Here is a 22371-nt window from a genome sequence, read left to right as displayed (position 1 = left end):
TTCCTTCTTGTATGTATGTATATATATACATATAAATATATATATATATAAATATATATATATATATATATATATATATATATATATATATATATATACATATATATATACTGTATATATATATATATATATTTATATATATATATATATATATATATATATATATATATATATATATATATATATATATATACTGTATACAGTATATATATATATATATATATATATATATATATATATATATATATATATATATATATATATATATATATATATATATATGTATATATATATATATATATATATATATATATATATATATATATATATATATATATATATATATATATATATATATATATATATATAAATTCCGATTAACTTCATATACAGTATTTGTATGCTAGTTTAAGTTCTTGTTAGGGTTTTTTATATTGAATGGTGGTAATTTGTTTTAGTTTTAGAAAATATAGTGTTTAAGGTTATGTTTTGTTTAAATGTCACTCCTGTCCAAGAGACTGGTTAGAGAAAACACTGAGGGAAAGTTTGTGCTGCACAGACCATTGTCTGTTAGTGTGTTTCAAAGCTAAGGGGTTTGTGTTTTGATACATTCTGCCACAAGGCTGCCTCAGATTCTAGGCTTACTGCTTTGCCTGGGACATCCTACATCCTTAGTATTATGTTCTGTCTCAACTCATCTCTCGAAATTAGTGCGGGGATTTGAATCGATCCACAGGTCTTCAAAGTTTGACACGTTTCCTCTCTGGTTCTAATAAAGTGCAAAATCCGATCTGTATTCCAATCTAGTCAAAGCCACGGGAATTTTCTTCTAATAATCTTAGAGGTGTCCTTTGATCCCACTTAAGCCTTGGGCAATTGTTAGAAGACTTGTACCACTGAGGGGCTCATGCATCTACTCCGCATAGACCTGTACATCGTCTTGTCCTTGGGTAACCCTTCTAAGGTTGAGGAACTCCTTCAGTAGGATCGAGGCTGATCGCGAGTGACAGGTTTTTTTTCCAGTTTTTTTTTTTTTAGCAGGTTGGCACCTATGGCTAGGGGGATAAAGGCAATCCTGCTCATCTATATACCAGTGAGCCCAAGACCCAATTGGAGTGCCTACAGTCAGGAGTATGTTCAAATGGACATGGGATTGCATGATCAGGAGTATTTTCTTCTGAACAGGATCATATGCCTTCTCTGGGAGTGTGAATGTCCTGGTTTGCTTTCAATTCTTGGTGAGCACGCATGCACACAGAAGAGTATGAATACTCCGGGGAGTACTCCTCAGTATGTGGGTGAAATCATAAGTTCACTATTATGGCCCGGAGAGTGCTGTCAAACAGATGAGCACACTCTAGGACTCCTATGGATAGGTTTCTGAGCACATGCGTACTCAGGGGATGCACTGGAGCATGTGTCTCAACATCATATACTGTATAAGATCACCTTTTGAGAATGAAATATGCATTGTGGCAAATCGATCTTCTCAAGAATGTAAAACTCTTTGTGGAAAGTTCATCTTTCAAAGAATGTTCAAAGATTGAAAAGCACTCTGTGGCAAATTCATCTTCCAAAGAATGAAAAGCGCTGCATGATAAGTTTCTTGTCCAAAGAATGAAAACACTCTGTGACAAGTACATCTTCTGAAGAAAGAAAAGATTTTTGGCAAGTTCATCTACCAATGGATGAAACAAAATGGCGGCATAACAAGGTTGCGTTTAACATGGTCCAGCACAACTATTGAAGTGTGATCTGTGACGTCAGCGTGCACTAGTAAGGCAGCATGTTCTAGAATGTCGGAGCATATACGGGTAGGCATACTGATACTCGTGGTCGAAACAAGTGTTTTCAACACGCTAGTCGGTACTGTGATAGCTTTAGTTTCCCGAAATGGGTATTTCGAAGGGGATGTCGCATACATACTTTGACGAATCGTCCATACCTGATGAGGACGTCTGAATGACCTATGAAAAAGATAATGGAGAATTCTTGAGCAAACCTGTACAATTCTTGTGAAGGGAAGAGCAATGCCACATACCCGTAATCGAACGAGGCAAGCTGGACCCCTACGAACAGTTAGGGGAGAGGTAAGAACCTTCCAAAAGGGCTGCTTCAGTACATGGGGATATGGCAGGTTCATTCTGCAGATGAGGTGTTCTCAAATGAGAATGAGGTGAAACTTTTAACACTTTAACCAGAGTCCTCTGAAAGAGAAAAGCCACCTTGATGTTGAAAATATGAAAGAAATTGTTCATACTTCTTAGCCAGTTTCTTGTGACATGCACAATATTTCTCCCACTGGGAGGGTGGTCACTTCCTACAATATTAACAAGAAGATTCATATGAACATCGCTTACCATGGCAGTTTAGGCAAAGGGGATGTGGATCAACCTTGACCCAGTTTATGACGGTTCCACATGGGCAGCCTTCAAGGCTGGGGCAAGTCAAGTTAACACTAGAAGATCCACTCATAATCCACAAAAACACTGTAAAAGGAAGGAGATTCATCTAATACAACAACCAGGAGTAGAGTGACCTCTGATTTGCAGTACCTGGCGAGCACTGCCCAGCCTTGGAGTTGCCTACATACCTATTATATAGTTATCAGTTAGGCACCTTTCTTTTTGTTTTCGTCGTAGTAAATAAACTTAGGAGTAAACACATATATATGACTCAGAAGTTTGTATCTTCATAGGAACAAAATGTGCTGTATGTAAGCAGTGAAGTCATTCAATGATACTAATGCAGTAGTAAAGCCCTTATCTAGAGCATAAAAAAACATTTTAAGGCATAGGAACATAACTAGGACTAAAAATAACATGACATAAATCTAGGATAAATTAAAAGTTACAGTATTGCCCATACCTTATCTCCCTCAATTCCAATTTTTTTACACATTTGTGCATATCTCTTCTTAGCATCAGCTGTTCCTTTAACACATTCTGCATCCCTCCGGTCAAGGTCCTAAAATGAATAAAAAAGGAATATTAAAATCACAACTTATAAAGTGACATGTATTTTTCTTACAATATAAACCAGGGTCCTTTAATAGGAGTATGAATTCAGCGAAGCTGCAACAGCCATTAAAATTTTACGAGGTCATTGTAACTTCCGGCTAGCAGCAAGGAAGCCCTGTACGCCTGTCAGTCATAGGCACCCACTTTTGACTCTATGCCTCAGAGTTGCGGGGTTGTTGACGCTGCAAGTGTAACTTAAACGACTTAGGTTTGCATACTTAGGAAAAATGACAAATTCGAAGATAATTTGTATTTTTCCTAACCATACAAACCTTAGCTATTTACAAAGGGTTATTACTTTTAGCGTAGCTGAAATGGCGAGCCATTAGAATTTAACGAGGGTGTATTACCCCCGCGCTAGTTAGCGGGGGGGTAGGGGAGTGGTAGCTAGCTACCCCTCCTCCCCCTCACACACAGGTGAATACTCACTTTCACTTAGAGGTAGGACTTGTCTTGGGGGACAGGGCTGGCGGGCAAATATGTGTAAATAGCTAAGGTTTGTATGGTTAGGAAAAATACAAATTATCTTCGAATTTGTCATTTGTTCCGTAACCGAAATACAAACCACGCTATTTACAAAGGGTGACTTATCCCTTAGGAAGGGTGGAAAGTCCCCAGCCATACTGGCTTTGGCTTTACCCGGGGACTCAGAATCCGAGTGAGTCGCACTCGAGAAAAGGAGTCCCTGCACCTCACAAGTTCCTTGCACCGCAAGGAACCATGTGGCCTACGTAAGCTTGTGTGTGAAGGAAGAAGTGTGACACGTCTTAGGCAGTTGACCTGGAGTTCCAGAAGGAACTCTGGGTTAGGACGTTCCCAATACCACCTCGTCAGGGTATGGGGGACGCGACAGTATTGACTCAATACTCGGAACACAAGGAAGCATGGTTTACCTGCAGAGGTTCGAGGTCAGCTATGCAGAGACCAGGATGCTGCTTCCCCGTAGAGGGGATGATGAAGAAAGAAGTAAGGGCCAGACATACTTCTTTCGTTCATGCAGACTAAAACCTGATAACAATGCCCTCAACCTTCTGCTACCTGTCCAAAAAGGAGCCTGAGGTTAGACCAGCTGTTGTGTAGCCACCACAGAGCGATAGAAAACGTATCGAGACTCCTGTGGGTCACGCCCTGCAGGAAGCGGGCTGCGAAGGTCATCAGACGCTTCCAGACTCCAGCTTGTAGCACCTGCGTCACAGAGTAGTATTACTCGAAGGCGAGGGACGTTGCGATGTATCCAACATCGTGCTGTAGGGCGACGTGACGGGGGAGGGTCTGAAGACAGGTCGAGATGAATGTCCTTGAGTCCGGGCTGAAGAGGTATACTGGTGGCTCTCCCCCCATGTCCTCCTTGTGTTCCCAAATCGGCTGCAACTGAGGCCAAACTGCAGCTGTTCCCAGCGCTAACCTCTCGATTCCTGTACTGGCAAGAAAGAGAAGGTCTTGGGACATCAGACACAGAATGGAGACTCAAAATCTTGAATGAATCGGACCGAAGGGTCGGGACCCTCAGATTCTGAGTCTAGCCAACAACTCAGGAGCGAGCCTGAATGTTGCCTTCCCCTCTTCCTTAGAAAGGGGGGGAGTAGTAAGAGACCAAGAAGATTGCTTACACACTGGCCGTGGCCAGAGTGAGCAGAAGACCCAAGGCGGAATACAATCCGAGGCCTGTCGTAAAAGGGTCTTGAGAAGATCTCTTAAAGGACTAAAAGTCCGAGCCATGCTCCAAGTTGGAGGTCTTCCTCCGACTAGGGCAGGGACGATCGTAGCTTCGCATGAGCGAGGATAGATCCAGCGGGCAGGAAAAAGTTATTCCTTTAAGCCTGAAGGTCAGGGAAAGGCTGAGCGACAGGCTTCATTGCCAAGAGCGGAAAGGAGTTTCCTCCCGCCGAAAGGCAATAAGACCGTTATTGCTGGAGAAGAGGCCTCACGGGAAGAGGTATATCTCCCACGGCACCAACCACCTTAGACTCTTCACTTTGCCTGGGAGACCCCTGTGGATGACTATCGCAGATGACGCGACCTCCGTACCGCGACTGTAGCGGGTTGTCTCTTCTAGAGGAGGAAGCGTAGTGTCTCCAGGCATGAAGCCGAAGCGACGCCCCGGTTCGGGAGAGATGTCGCAGTGTGGTTGCTTGAGTAGTCTGCGCCGTGGGAGAAGCTCTCCCGGGAGTTCCGTCAGGGGAAGCAGAGGGTCCAGAAACCGTTCTGCGCATAGTCCCAGTGGAGCTCTCCCATTGAAAGGTTGACAGACAACCTGGTTTTGTTGAGACCCATTGTCCGCAGACAAAAAGGAGGGAAGACGCAGGCGTCGAAGTTGTCCCACCATCACCGGAATGCATCTTGCCAGAGTCTCGGGGTCTGAGACTGGGGGGAAAACTAGCGGAAGCTTGAGGTTCCAAGCTGTCGCGATCAGGTCCCCCAGACCAGCACTTGCTGGTTACCCAAGGTCAAAGACCCCTAGGTACACTCTCTCTATGAGGCTCTGCTCGAATAGTCTGAGAGAAACATTCCCCTGCCTGGAATGAGAGAGCCGATGGTGGAATTGAGAGAATCTCAATCATCCCGGTATCTCTACTGCAAGATGTGAAGGTGTGAAAATGCGTCCCCTGCTGGTTAGCATGAAGTCGACACGCAACGGGGCGACTTGGCAGGAGCGGTAGGATCTGAAGAGGGGCCAGACTAAGGCCCTTAAGCCTGCCTGAATGATGGAGAGGTATCCTTCAGGTCTTGACCATAGGCCTGGACCGGAACATGCCCCCCCCCCCTTTCCTTTGACGAGTCCGAGAACCGCATCAAGAATGTGGGGAAAGGACGAGAATATCCACTACCATCAAGAGGCTCCATAGGTCAACACCCATTGCAGGTTTAATAGTTCCGCTGGTCCCATAGGGCCAGGGAGTCCGGTTAAACATTGCCTGAAGCCACCGGAACTTGGATCGCCCCACATGGAACTTATCCTGAGGCGACCGTTCGGACTATAAACGGGTCAATGAGGAAAGAAGAACTAGGAAACGTTCCAAGGTAGGGCTGAAAACTCTGCTTGACTGAGAACAGGTACTGCGACTCTCCTCAGTCTTGCCACAGTCAACCGAAAGGAAGGCTCGGAGGATGTGGTAACAGAATCTGGCGTCCCCAGGTGGTCACCCATCCAAGTACCGACGTTGCTTAACCTCGCTGGACGGACGAGAAGCGGGGTTTCCAACGTGGTAAGGCGGTTGACTCAATATCATGGCCAGATACTCCAGATGTTGAGGCAGAGGAAGAGAAGGCTCCAAGCAAAATACCATGAGCCCACACTCATGGTCAGCATTTGGAAGCTTCTCCCGGCGCTGAAGAAGGTCGAAACCCGAGCCTACCGGAGTTGACCAGCCCTCCAAACAGCAGAGGAGGCGGAAGTCTGCATCTGAGCGGCCAAGAGGAAGGCAGGGAGAGTTCTCTGGGGAAACAAACCTGCTATGCCAAGGCGGGATAGCCACACTGCATCATAAGCAGGAATACTTGCAGTTTAGGCTGAATTCGACGAGCACCCTGGAAGATGGATGGAATGGAAACTGAAAGTACCCGTCCTTCCGATCCAGGGTTAAAGGAGTCTTGTCGCCTCGTTACCAGTCTGATCGATTCTGCTGGTCTACGCTGGCCGAAGTTTGTTCGACAAACTTGATCAGGGCTGAGAGGTCGACTATGGACATCTCCTCTCAGATCCTTCCTTACAAGAAAGGATCGACTGAGGGGGCCGGGGGTGAAGCCGTCGATGATCCTAAGGAAGACCTTCGCCTAAGGTATGGATCATTCTGCCCAACCGGGCAACTCTGCTGATGCTATGGCATAGAGGTTCAGAGACACTGAATTCGCTGACAGAGACGGCAGGCGCGATATCCTTGGCTACTCACAGAGATTGTGCGGGAATGGGCATCGGGAAGCTGTCATTCGGATGAGTAACCTTAAGCATCCTCCCAGCGAAAAAACCTGCAATCCTAGAGTTCGTGAACTCCTTTTAGGACTATGCCCCCCCGGGGGAGTCTCCCGTGCCATCTGTTCCTGACAGGAGGAAACTGCAATTGGACACCTTGTCCCAGTTGTCGTAGCCGATAACTTAGGCCGACGTGGTTGAAAGAAAAGGGAGCTGGAGCCCTGCAGAGTCTGGAAGAAAGCGCCTTGGAGGAGTGAAACCGGAAGTCGATTTACTCCGCACAGCAGATGTTTAAGTCTCTGTCCTTGGGCAAAGACAAAACTCTTCTCAAGGATGGAAGGGTGTCTGAGGTCGTTGACCTCCACAGATGAGACACCCGAAGGAAGCCTTCAGTCAGTGCGTCCAGATGGTACAACATCGAGCTTGTCCACAAGTAGATACTTAACGACGAAAGGCCAAGGTGCCTGAGCTCGAGAGGAGGAAAGTACCCTTGATCTTCCTGTAGCTTCCTTGAACCAAACCTCGGGCCGTAACCGAGGAGGGAAAGAACCTGGTAAGCTCCCAGAGGAAGAGGTAAGCAGTCACCCCTTGTCCGATGGAGAAATCTTCAACGGAAAGCCCCCCCGCCAAAAATCCTTCCAGGGCGGGAGAAGGAGAGAGTACTCGTGTAGGAGAGGGGACCCTCGAGACCGACCTCTTGGGAACCAACTTCGCCCTGGGGGTCACCACGAAGTCCACTCCTCTCTTTCTCTTCAGCGTAGGAGAGACAGCCGCTGGTTTGTTACCCTGGCCGGTGAGTGCTGGTTTCATAACCCTCATTAACGCCCGTGCCAGCGGATCAAACCATGTCTGCTGCTCCAAGGACACAGAGTCCGAAATCCTCGCTAAGGTGAAAGGGATCGGGCGATCCTTTGGAGAGGACACGACGGTTCCCGCCTGAAAAGAAGGTGGGAAGAATGCTGTACTGACCTGTCTTCGTCCTGCACTACCAACCTGTGCTTGGATGGAGGTGATCCCGAGTGCCGCCTGGGAGCACGCGTCCCTGCTGCTACCACCGGCTGTGGAATTCGCCGCGAACTATGGTCGCGCGAGGGCGAACGGTCGCGCAAAGGCGAATGGTCGCGCGGGCGGACAGGCGAGCGGTCGCGCGGGCGCGCAGGCGAGCGGTCGCGAGGGCGCGCAGGCGAGCGATCGCGCGGGCGCGCAGGCGAGCGATCGCGCGGGCGCGCAGGCGAGCGATCGCGCGGGCGAGCGATCGCGCGGGCGCGCAGGCGAATGGGCGTGACGGCGAGGGATCGTGCTGCCGCGTAGGTGAAGAAGATCGCTGGCGGTAAGCGATGGCGAGCAGCATGTGTAGGTGAATGATCGCGTGATAGGGTGCGATGGTGATCAGCATCCGCAAGAGGGCGAGCGTTCAGGGTTGTGCGATGAGGAGCAGCATGCGTAAGCGGGCAATCGTTCAGGGTTGTGCGATGGCGAGCAGCATGCGCAGGTGAATGATCGCGTGAAAGGGTGCGATGGTGATCAGCATCCGCAAGAGGGCGATCGTTCAGGGTTGTGCGATGAGGAGCAGCATGCGTAAGCGGGCAATCGTTCAGGGTTGTGCGATGGCGAGCAGCATGCGCAGGTGAATGATCGCGTGAAAGGGTGCGATGGTGATCAGCATCCGCAAGAGGGCGATCGTTCAGGGTTGTGCGATGAGGAGCAGCATGCGTAAGCGGGCAATCGTTCAGGGTTGTGCGATGGCGAGCAGCATGCGCAGGTGAATGATCGCGTGAAAGGGTGCGATGGTGATCAGCATCTGCAGGAGGGCGATCGTTCAGGGTGGTGCGATGAGGAGCAGCATGCGTAAGCGGGCAATCGTTCAGGGTTGTGCGATGGCGAGCAGCATGCGCAGGTAAATGAGGGTCGCGCGATGGCGATCAGCATCCGCAGTTGAGGGTCGCGCGATGGCGATCAGCATCCGCAGTTGAGGGTCGCGCGATGGCGATCAGCATCCGCAGTTGAGGGTCGCGCGATGGCGATCAGCATCCGCAGTTGAGGGTCGCGCGATGGCGATCAGCATCCGCAGTTGAGGGTCGCGCGATGGCGATCAGCATCCGCAGTTGAGGGTCGCGCGATGGCGATCAGCATCCGCAGTTGAGGGTCGCGCGATGGCGATCAGCATCCGCAGTTGAGGGTCGCGCGATGGCGATCAGCATCCGCAGTTGAGGGTCGCGCGATGGCGATCAGCATCCGCAGTTGAGGGTCGCGCGATGGCGATCAGCATCCGCAGTTGAGGGTCGCGCGATGGCGATCAGCATCCGCAGTTGAGCTAGTAGCTGGCGAACCATGTTCCTTCAGAAGTGTTGGAGAACGTTGGCGTGCCAGCTGTAACACACGTGGGCGATCCAGAGATCGCTGGCGAGCTGATGATCGCTGACGAGCTGACGATCGCTGGCGAGCTGATGATCGCTGACGAGCTGACGATCGCTGGCGAGCTGATGATCGCTGACGAGCTGATGATCGCTGACGAGCAGAAGGCTACGCGTGGAAGCCTGCGCAAAGAAGAAGAGTCCTTGACCCCGACCTGAACCGAAGTTCTAGATCGCGAGGGCGAACGTGGGCGCACAGGGCACGTAACAGGAACCGCAGGGAAGATCATCTTGAAAGCGCTGACGAACAGGAGAGCGCTGACGAACAGAAGGGCGCGCAGGGAAACCCTGACACGCAAGGGAAGAACCCCCGTGGGGGCAACCCTTAGCCCCGAAGGGATCGTTGTCCGCCGGGAGACTGATGTCCGTCGGAATACCGCTGTCCGTCGGGAAGACCGTTGCCCGTCGGAAGACGAGATTAGACTGCTGTCCATCTGCACCAAGACGGAAGATCGAGAAAAAGAAGTTGTAGGCTGCAAACGGAGATTCAAAAAGGCGCCTCAAGCACCCTTATAGGGAGATGAGAGGCCCTTACGAAGAGGCGGACGGAGGGCCTTACGGCGAGGGAGGCCAACAGCAACAGCAACAGAAGAAACCTCCGAAGAGGAGTCTCTATGAGTGTACTCTCTCGCGAACGAAAGAGAAACACTTCGTGGAAGAGACTGGTCAGCCAGTGACCTAAAAGGGGCAATCCTCCGAAGAGGAGCTCCTGCAGTTGCCCAGCCCCTTGAGCGAAACTGCAGGTGCGACCGCTCAGCACCAAGAGCATAGTCGCACGAAAAAAAGGCAAGAGAAGAACCCCCCAAAAGAGGAAAAGCTCAAGCCTGGACAGGAAAAAAAAACTTCCCTCGGAAGGAAAGTTATCCGCCCAAGGAGGCAAGCCTCCTGACTGTTCTAAAATGAACTGGAGAGCTGTCCGTCGACACGGGAGTACTACCAGTAGAAGGAGACACGCCCCTGACGACAATACAAGGGGGGAGGCAGCAACAGCCGAATCCCCAGGACTCAACCAGACAGCTCACACCGTTGCTATATTACAGAAACGAACTAGATCGGTAACTGTAAAAAAATAAAACAAATAATATTAGTACACATTCATTCCCCCGGGAAGGCTCCGAAGAGGAATCCCGAGGAAAAGGAACAAGAATTACACAACAGGCACGTGCCCTCACAACCACTTACACTCGCGGAAGGAGAGCTGTAACCAAAACAGAATTATAACAATTATAATTATGTAACTATGTAATTATGTAATTTAAAAATGAATGAACACTAAAGAAAAAACGAAAACCCCGAAAGGAATCGTTCTACAAGCTGAAAAATTAACAACTACAATTAGATTCATAAACTAATTGAGACAAAATGTACGGCGTAGCAACCCCACCCACACGGGAAGGAAGCTACAAGGGCGTAGTAAAACATAGTAAAAGGGTGAACGACCTCAAGAGAGAGAGAGAGAGAAAGACCGAAGTCAAACTCGATCGCAACCCATAAAATTAGGCCGTGGTGGCCTAACTGCCGAGGCCTCCACGTAGATATCGTACACTACACACACACATCTGAAAAGGAAACTTACTTATTTCTATACTCAAATATATATACAAACATGAAAACATGTTTACATATATATTGAGTAAAAGAAAAGTAAGCGATTAAGTAAAGACAAAACAGACAATGGCTGCCAAGCGAGGACCAAGACAGAGACGTCTGTCACAGTCCGAGCCAAAAGTGAAAGTGAGTATTCACCTGTGTGTGAGGGGGAGGAGGGGTAGCTAGCTACCACTCCCCTACCCCCCCGCTAACTAGCGCGGGGGTAATACACCCTCGTTAAATTCTAATGGCTCGCCATTTCAGCTACGCTAAAAGTAATAACCCTTTGTAAATAGCGTGGTTTGTATTTCGGTTACGGAACAAATACAAATTAATACAAGCCTCATACTTAGGGCAGGGAGGAAATCCTTATCAACCCAAATCAGACTGGTTTAACTTCCCAAGGAAATGTCAGATCACCTGGTCCTGTATAGGAGCAAAAGGTGATAGACTCCTGCAAACTTCCTAAGGTTCTGAGCATTGGGATGTCAATGGCCCTTAGGGTGGGCCCCTACCAAGAGTGAATAGCAACCGGTCATACGAGAACCTATTGTATATGTGTACGTTATACATATATTATATACATGTATATACATATTATAATATGTATATACATACTATAATATGTATATAATGTATGTATATATATATATATATATATATATATATATATATATATATATATATATATATATATATATATATATATATATATATATATATATATATAATATATATATATATATATATATATATATATATATATATATATATGTGTGTATATATATATGTATATATACATACACACACACACACATATATATATATATATATATATATATATATATATATATATATATATATATATATATATATATATATACATATATATATATATATATATATATATATATATATATTGATTTTTTAAGTAATAGATCTCAAAAGAGTTGTTGTTGATGGGCACCATAGTGAGTATAGGAATGTGATATCCAGTGTTCCACAGGGTAGAGTTCTTGGCCCATTACTTTTCATACTATATACACTTGACATGTGGTTTGGCCTAGAAAACAAGCTTGTTGCATATGCAGTTGATGCTACTCTCTTTGCATCAATTCCATTCCCTGAATGTAGATCTGGGGTTGGTGAATCCCTTAATAGAGATTTAGTTAAAATTAGTGCATGGTGCAAATTATGGGGTATGAAGTTAAATCCTAACAAAACTCAAAGTATGATTGTAAGTAGGTCAAGGACGGTGGCTCTTCAACATCCGGATCTCAGTATTGATAATGTTTCTTTAAATTTGAATGACTCTTTTAAAATTTTTGGTGTGATTCTCGACAGCAAATTTACTTTTGAGAAACACATTAGGTCTGTGTCTTTATCAATTGCACAAAAAAATTGGCTTATTGAGAAAGTCTTACAAGATTTTCGGTGATCAATCTATTCTGAAGAAGTGTTTTAATTCTTTCATTCTACCTTGTTTTGAGTGTTGTTCTCCTGTCTGGTGTTCAGCTGCTGATTCTCATATTAATTTGTTTGACAGAAACGTACGGTTTATTAAATTTCTTATTCCTGATTTAGATATTAATCTTTGGCACTGTCGTTCAATTAGTTCATTATGCATGTTGCATAATATTCTTCATAACTCTGACCATCCTTTACATTCAAATCTCCCTTGACAAGTCTATCCTGTTCGTAATACTAGGCAGGCAGTTAATTCTAATAGCCAGGCCTTCTCCATCATGAGCTCAATACTACACAGTATTCTAGAAGTTTCATTCCAGCTGTTACCAAGTTGTGGAATGATCTTCCTAATCGGGTAATTGAATCAGTAGAACTTCAAAAGTACAAAGTTGAAGAAAATATTTTTATGTTGACCAGGGCTGACATGAGTCTTTTTATAGTTTATATATGACATATCTGTTTTTGACGTTGTTAATAGTTTATATCAGGCTGTAAGCAAATCATAAATGAAGCTACTCACAGGTCTGGTAATTGTTTGGACCTCGTATACACTGACTCTCCTGGCGTTATAACTAGTAAGGTTGGTTCTCCAGTCGGGACATCTGATCATGCCTTGATTTCATTATTAGTGAAGACTGAGCAGCCTGTCCCTGATATATCATATTCTTGTAAAATTTATATGAAATCCCAAGCAAACTGGAATGGGATTTTGCATGATCTTTTGTGTTTTGAATTGGTCACAATTGTATAATAGTGTAGATCCTATTGTCCCTTTGAATGAGAATCTAGTCAACATAATTGATAGGCATATCCCTTCTCGTGTGCTAAGGTACCGAGTGAAGGGCAAACCGTGGTTCAATGATGATTGTAGACGTGCTTATTTGGAGAAACAGGAGGCCTATCACCTTTGGAAGGGTAACAGATCTGATTTGACCTGGAACAACTAAACTCAGCTTCGAGCTTTTGCTCAGAGAGTTTATGCCTCAACTGAAAAGGAGTACAATTTAACCATAAAAGAAACACTTTCTGGTACAACTCAGGAACATAAATGGTGGTCTACCCTTAAATCTGCACTCTTTGGTGTAGATGTAACAGTTCCTCCTTTACTTAAACCAGATGGCTCAGTTACTCACTGTCCAAAGGAAAAGGCAACCCTTTTGGCTGATGTTTTTGACAGTAAACAGAGTAATGAAAAACTTAAGACTTCCTCATTCCTGTTTTCCTGAGGCTAAACTAACTAATTTAGCTTTTCGATCTCGTGAGATTAAAGCTCTGTTGGTGGACCTTGAAGCTTATGGAGGTGTAGACCCTAATGGTATTTTTCCTTTGTTTTTTATAAAGACAGCAGATTTCTTAGCTCCAAAGTTATCTGTTATTTTGCGCAAGTTATCAAGAGGAGGAGCTTTTAGCACTTGTTGGAGAATTGGTAATGTTACTCCTCTATGTAAATGTGTTTGTGGTAGCTCAAGTCCCACTGATTACCTCCCAATTTCCATAACTCCCATGTTATCTAAACTTTTTGAACGTCATCTGACAAAACGTCTTAATAGGTTTGCTGAAGGTAATCATCTATTCCCTAGTTTGCAATTTGGTTTTTGTAAAGGCCTTGGAGCATGTGATGCCCTTCTTAGAATCTCCAATGCTGTACAGAAATCCCTTGATTGTGGTCAGGAAGTTCGTATGATTGGCCTTGATTTTAGTGCTGCCTTTGACAGCGTTAATCATGAGGCCCTTGTTTTCAAAGTCAAACAGTTGGGAGTGGGTGGGTATCTTCTTAGCTTTATTATTGATTTTTTAAGCAATAGATCTCAAAGAGTTGTTGTTGATGAGCACCATAGTGAGTACAGGAATGAGATATCCAGTGTTCCACAGGGTAGTGTTCTTCGCTCATTACTTTTCATACTATATACACATGACATGTGGTTTGGCCTAGAAAACAAGCTTGTTGCATATGCAGATGATGCTCCTCTCTTTGCATCAATTCCATCCCCTGAATGTAGATCTGGGGTTGTGAATCCCTTAATAGAGATTTAGCTAAAATTAGTGCATGGTGCAAATTATGGGGTATGAAGTTGAATCCTAACAAAACTCAAAGTATGATTGTAAGTAGGTCAAGGACGGTGGCTCCTCAACATCCGGATCTTAGTATTGATAATGTTTCTGTAATTTGTATGACTTAAAATTTTAGGTGTGATTCTCGACAGCAAATTTACTTTTGAGAAACACATTAGGTCTGTGTCTTCTTCAATTGCACAAAAAATTGGCTTATTAAGAAAGTTTTACAAGATTTTCGGTGATCAATCTATTCTGAAGAAGTGTTTTAATTCTTCCATTCTACCTTGTTTTGAGTGTTGTTCTCCTGTCTGGTGTTCAGCTGCTGATTCTCATATTAATTTGTTGGACAGAAACTTACGGTCTATTAAATTTCTCATTCCTGATCTAGATAATCTTTGGCACCGTCGTTCAATTAGTTCATTATGCATGTTGCATAAGATTTTTCATAACTCTGACCATCCTTTACATTCAGACCTCCCTGGACAATTCTATCCTGTTCGTAATACTAGGCAGACAGTTAATTCTAATAGCCAGGTCTTCTCCATCATGAGGCTCATTACTACACAGTATTCTAGAAGTTTTATTCCAGCTGTTACCAAGTTGTGGAATGATCTTCCTAATCGAGTAGTTGAATCAGTAGAACTTCAAAAGTTCAAAATTGGAGCAAATGTTTTCATGTTGACCAGGCCGACATGAGTCTTTTTCTAGTTTATATATGACATATCTGTTTTGTCGTTGTTACTGTTTTTAGAATGATTTATTGTTAATTTTATTCTCATCATTTATTTATTTCCTTTTTTTCTTTCTTCACTGAGCTATTTTTCCCTATTGGAGCCCTTGGGCTTATAGTATCTTGCTTTTCCAACTAGGGTTGTAGCTTGGCTAGTAATAATAAAAATAATAATAATAATAATAATAATAATAATAATAATAATATCTGTTTTGACGTTGTTACTGTTTTTAGAATGATTTATTGTTAGTTTATTCTCATCATTTATTTATTTCCTTGTTTCCTTTCCTCACTGGGCTATTTTTCCCTATTGGAGCCCTTGGGCTTCTAGCATCTTGCTTTTCCAACTAGGGTTGTAGCTTGGCTAGTAATAATAATAATAATATATACTGTATGTATGTATGTATGTATGTATGTATGTATGTATATATATATATATATATATATATATATATATATATATATATATATATATATATATATATATATATATATATATATATACAGTATATATATATATATATATATATATATATATATAATATATATATATATATATATATATATATATATATATATATATACAGTATATATATATATATATATATATATATATATATATATATATATATATATATATATATATATATATATACTGTATATATATATATATATATATATATATATATAATGTATATATATATATATATATATATATATACTGTATATATATATATATATATATATATATATATATATATATATATATATATATATATATATATATATATATACTGTATAAATATATATATATATATATATATATATATATATATATATATATATATATATATATATGTATATATATATATACGTGTGTGTGTGTGTTACAGGGTAAACGTGTAATCAGTGATTTCATGAAATCACTAAACTTTATAGTGAATACTTGTAATCACAGTGATCATTAGTGAGTAGAGTTCATCACTAAAAAATTCCAGTGATTTCATGTAATCACTGAAAATGTGGATTAACGATCACTTGAAATCACTGAATGAAGTTAATATATCATCGGTATATCATGTAATTTTACTAATTGGTATATGGTGAGGTTTAATGTTCAATAACCATACTCTATTATACAATTAATAGAGTGTTCTTCAGTTAGCATACTTGCATCATTAGGGATTGGGGAAGAAGTTAATCCAACTTTGACATCTCAACCTGACTTTGTGGGTTAGGGTGCTCGATTAATACCAACATTAAGCTGGAATGTTCTGAAACTGAATGAATTTAGTGTCATTGTGTCCCATCCAGGAAAGAAGCAAACCCTTGATGATGCCATTACCACATTCTAAGGATCACTGGCTTTGTAGGTGGCGTGGCTTTCCATGAACAATAACTAGCTTTTGTTATGTGGGTTTTAGCTCGGTAATAATTTCAGCTTTGATTTCACTAAAATTATTGCTTTACAGGGTGGATGGAGCTCTGAAGAAAAGAAGAATCTCTAGTAGCTGATATGGTATTTAAGCTCATTGCTTTGATGTCAATGCATGGAGAACCAAACATTTGGATTAACGATAATGATAAACTATTATCCATTTGTAGGAATTCCAACTCATTGATTGTATATCTATGAGATTACCCTATGCGCACGATAGGGTGAACACCTTGAGCTACTTAGCTACTCAGCACAGGGAAGACAATTGACTCCAGTGGTTTTTATAATTGGCTACTTAGCTATTCAGCAACCTCAGGTCACAGGGAAAATAGTAAACTCCAGAGGTTATTACAATTGACTATTTTGTTATTCAGTAAACTTGAAGCACAGGGAAGACAAGACACTAAGTCAAGTCTAAAACTTGGAACAAGTTTTAGACTTAATAACTACTCCACAAAATTCACAATAAGCCCAATTATGTATTCTGGTTTATTATTTGATTCCTGTGGACCATTAACAAATAAGGCTAATGTATTCATTTAATCTTCTTCTATGAAACAACAATATGCTGATTACAAAATATTAAAAGACAATTACATTTACCATGCTATTATTAACGATATATATAATCAATTTTGTAACATTAAAAATATTTTTCTAATGTCCATAACTGTTACTGTATTCACTAAAGACGGAAAAGATTTTCATCTATCTACAATGATCTATAAATAAAAAATCACCTTTCGGCTGGCAGGCTACACAACCTCTCGAGTTCTAAACTCACCTGTTTGTTTTTAAATCAATCTGTTATATTTGAAAGCAACCAAACTCTGAAAAGATTATACAACTCCCAGATAGCAATATATAAAAACACTGAATATCCAAAGATCTCTTAAGTACACTCAAACTAAAAATGGGTAATTATTATTAAGAACTATCCCAACAACCTCTTACTTCAATTCTTTACCAAGGATGTGAGTGAGCACTGAAATAAACACTGGTAATTAAAATAATACACTCTTTACAAAGATAAATATATTTCAAAAAAATTACATTTTGAAAGAATTTACATAAAAAAATAAATCACTCAAAATATTAAGTCTGAGCAAAACTTAGATTAAGACAAAAAGAATGTATAAAGTCTGAAAATTCTATAATCACTTAGTCACTGCTCTTCCCCAAAATCCAGAATGGTTCTTGGAGCTTGTTGGCAAGAGGGGATCTCCTTATCGGGTAGTAAACCAACACATACTGCCATCCTACCATAAACTGTCTGTTCGTACTCTTCATATAAAACATTTTCTTTGTTTTTCCTCGACTCGTTTTCATGCCTTCTAGGGAAAATTTCCTTAACTAGCCGATCCTTTTCCTCAAATCCTTGACTTTTTTTCCTTACGTCTCCTCTCGATCTTTCCCTTTTCCTGCCAACATTTTATTCGGTCCTTTGCAGACGGTTTCTCTGCGTACTTCAATCGGGTGTAAGGGAGTTTCCTTGATGAACTCGTTATGCTATTTAGCCGTCTGACAAACGTGACATGCACGGAAAAACTGGCTCACATCCCGTTGCATACCAGGCCAAAAGTGTTTCATTATCTTCTTCGGCGTCTTCCTTATACCCATATGTCTCATTTCATGTGCTAAGGCGATCACCTGTCTTCTCAACGGTGAGGGAATCAGTATCTGACGGTATATCCCCCATTCAGCATTCCCAGGGATATCTGCAGGTCTCTGCTCCCTCAGAAGCAACCCAACCTTACGATAATAACAGGTCGGAAACTGCTGTGCCTCCGTCTCATCCACCACACAATACTCTGTTAATGTTGCATCCTTCCGTTACAATCGTATCAGCCTTTTCCAACTCACTTGTCATACTTCTAACGCTGAGTTTCTATTTCTTCCAGGTCCATTTCTTCTCTGTCCTCTTGTACCCTCGCCTGTCTTTACTCTTCTCTAGAGCTTACTCAGGATTTGTTCTCTTGCGTACCGTCAAGGGAATCCTCTTCTTGGGAAAACAAATCCTTCAAGTTCATCAATCCTACAGTTTATTTTTCTTTTTCAGCAGCCAATTTCTTCGTCATACTCCTAGTCGTCACACAACAAGGAAACAGATATGGGTAGTCCTTCTCGAGTTCAGTCGTAGGACTATACTTCAATGGTTTCTCCGGTTACAATGGGACAAGGCACACAGCCAATGAATCCTTTACTGCAAAATCAAAATTATCTGTCACCAACTAGCATGACAGTTTCAAACGGTAAATAGGGGTAACCTCTTCGCCTCCTATTCCCTTCAAAATAACCGAGTCTCCTGTGAGAGACTGTTCCACCAACGGGTGTACTCCTCGTATCACAACACTATGTTTGCAACCTGTGTAGAGCAATATCTTGACTCGGGTTCGCTCACTCCCGTCTATTGCTTTTAACATACCTTCATAAATATATGGTTTAAAGGCTGCCACGCTGTTTGGGTTTGTCCTGTTTGTCGTGTAAACGTTGACTGGTTTATTTTCCTCTTCGTTCTTTCCCAATTGTTTCTTCGTCTTCTCATTCTGTGAAGTCAAATTATCCTTGTCTACTTGGCGACTGCTTCCGGTTGATTCGACCAACATTCCTTACTGATATGGCCTCTCTTGCCACACTTAAAACGGACAATATTAACCTTCTGCACATCTTTCACGATACTTGAAGGAGGATGATTAACGATTGTTGCTGTGGTACTACCTCATTCTGCTTAGGAAGAGTACCGGTGCTACTTCCACTGTAACTATTGAACTTCTTCACATAGTTATTACTGAACCGGTTTCCATGGTTCGGCTAATACTTGACACTTGGTCGTAACGACAGTTGAAACTCCATACCCGAGGAGGGTTTACTACTGATAATACTGTAATCTTCTCAGCAAACAGGCTTTATCAAGTTTCTTCACATCTTTCTCTCTCAAGTGTGTTTGAATATGTTCAGGAATTCCTTGTAGATATTGTTCTAGTACTATCAATTCTTCTAAATCAGCCATCTACCTCGCGTTAGCAGCTTCTGTCCATCTCTTAAAACATCATCGAACCTTATGAGCGTAACCCAGGAAAGTAATTTTCTCGTCCTTCCTCAAACTTCGAAACCTTTCGTCATAATATCTAGGGGTCATCTGATACACTTGCAGCACACTCCTCTTCACTTCTCGATACTCCTTCCTCTGGTCCTGAGATATGGACAGGTAAGCACTGCGACCTTTCCCAAAGAGTACACTCTGCAATAACACAGACTATCTATCTTCAGGCCATTGCATTGTCGATACGACTGTTTCAAAATGATCGAAGAATTCGTCAGGAGCCTTTTCTGTGAACTTTGGAATTAACCTCTCGGCATTCATCACATTAAACACGGGATCGTGCATAGCAGGGGTCGCCTCTGTCTGCATTGCTGCCTTTGCACAGGCATTCAACAGTTCCAATTCCCTTGCCTCTTCCTTCTCTTTTTCTCGTTCTCTCTCTTTTTATTCTATTCTCCTTGCATGTATTGCGACTTCCTTCTCTTCTTCCTTGTCTTGCTTCCATTTCCTTCGCATGTCGTGCTTCTTCTTTCTTCTTCTTCTTCTCGTCTTGCTTCCATTTCCCTAGCACGTCGTGCTGCTTCTCATCTTGCTTTAATTTCCATCTCTCTTGCCATCATCTTCAACTTGATCAAATTCTCCTCTGCTGCAATTTGTCGAATCTCAGCCTCTACATTCCTTTCTGCTTTCAAACCTTCAGTTTGTGGGTCAACTGGTCCTTGCTTCCCTACAAACTCTTCTTCAGCCTCCTCCAACATTTTACGAGCTGCTACAATATCTTGTTACGACAACTTTCCCGAGTTTATCAACGCTTCTCGGGCTAGACACTTGATTTGGAGTTTAATCATTCCACTCGTTGCATGGCTGCCAAATGCCATTAAAATAGGGAGCCACTGAGCTTTAGTTACATTAGCTTCTGAAAATTCCTGAACCTTTGCGTTTTTAAAAACTCTTGGATATTAAACTGTGCCATCTTGTACTTGTACAAATAGGAATAAAAAAGGAAAAAAATTTACCACTCCAAAAATATATCCTAACAATACACAAAATCCTATCAACTCTAAATTGTTCAAACTTTTAATCAAAACACGGCCCTGTTATCACCAATATTTAAAACAGACTCGCTCGATCCCAAGGGTCTGGGCACTAAAAATATATGATACTATAGTCCCATGGTCTGGGAACCAAATCATAATATTATATTTATTATGGCTGGCAAGCTACACAACCTCTTGAGTTCCAAACTCACCTGTTTGTTTTTACATTATTCTGCTATATTTGAAAACAACCAAACTCTGAGATTATACAACTCCCAGACAGCAATATATAAAAACACTAAATATTCAAAGGTCTTTTAAGTACATTTAAAACAAAACTGAGTAATTATTATTAAGAACTATTCCAACAACCTCTAACTTCAATTCTTTAACAGGGATACGAGTGAGCACTGAAATAAACACTGGCAATTGAAATAATACACTCTTTACAAAAATAAATTTATTCTATAAAAATTACAACACATATTAAGAATTTACATAAAAAAACAATCACTCGAAATATTAAGTTTGAACAAAACTTAGATTAAGACAAAAAGAATGTTTACACACTGAAAATTATATAATCACTTATTAAACTGGAAATTCAATTTTACACCATCATTTTATCTTGATACTCAATGAAAATAGTTAACCTTTAACACTCTAATGATTAAACTCTTATAGAAATTACATAAAGTAACTGATTAAGTGGCGAGTTTTTAGCTCGCACAAAGTAATGGTAAAGATATGTATACTTCAAGTTTTTACATAAATCTCCCTGGGCCAGTTACAAAGATTTACACAATACCAGCACTTACCACAACACATTTAAAATCACCTTTAACGTCTTCCGTAATGTTTCAACACACTACACACGATATATGTTGTAATTAAACTTAATCACTTGGAGAGGACACTCTCAAGGCACTTGAGAGATGAGGATGTACTTTGGCTCGTTTACAGGACAGGCTGTTTCTCTTCTGCCCTACGCATCCCTAGGGGCACATATATATGACTCAAGTTACTTCAAGATTATTCTAGGTCAGAGATCTGGAAGCTTGGGGGTTGGCTTAGCAACGCCAGAGTTACCAACTATCTCTATCAGACGCCACCCATGCACCAGCGAGACAACTCTCTCTCTCCGCTAGCTCCGCCCACCTACCGTTCTCGGAAATGAAATAAAGATAAAAACTTCCGCTGAGGTTTTCGAGAACCTTCCAAAACACATAGCAAATATAAGAATTGCGTATTTTCTCTCAGACATGATGCAATACCTCATAAAAATATAAAAAAAAATTTACATAAGCCCTAATTCATACCTCGGAGGGTCATATAGCACTCTTGAATAGATTACGTACGTGTTTGTTACAAAATAAGTTAAATAAAACGTTAATTCTTCAAAATAACGTAAATTTACATATACTGACTTGAGTGAAAAATACAAAGAAATAAACGACAAAAGTCTTACTTAATTTACATACCAAACTTATACCTATATAAGAGGAACTCACCTTAGGAGGTGGCTATTTACCTCTAAGAGGTACAAATGAAATGAATATATGAAATACATGAATAAATTATTTACTCTACGGTAGACCAGCTTCGTAACATATATGTATATGTATATATATATATATATATATATATATATATATATATATATATAT

General features: G+C 41.7%; 1 protein-coding gene across 1 annotated transcript in view; it reads right to left on the bottom strand.

Annotated features, from left to right (window-relative positions):
• The window catches only part of LOC137628804 (CDK5 regulatory subunit-associated protein 3), a 178340-nt gene that overhangs the window by 58254 nt on the left and 97715 nt on the right, over positions 1-22371 (bottom strand). The window contains exon 5 of the mRNA XM_068360028.1: positions 2869-2967. Within this exon, the coding sequence (XP_068216129.1) occupies positions 2869-2967 (99 nt within the window). The remainder of the gene's footprint in view (positions 1-2868; positions 2968-22371) is intronic.

The sequence above is a fragment of the Palaemon carinicauda genome, chromosome 36 (genome assembly GCF_036898095.1).
Source record: "Palaemon carinicauda isolate YSFRI2023 chromosome 36, ASM3689809v2, whole genome shotgun sequence".
NCBI lineage: Eukaryota > Metazoa > Arthropoda > Malacostraca > Decapoda > Palaemonidae > Palaemon > Palaemon carinicauda.
Note: the sequence above shows the minus strand (reverse complement) of the source record. Positions and strands in the feature narration are given on the sequence as shown.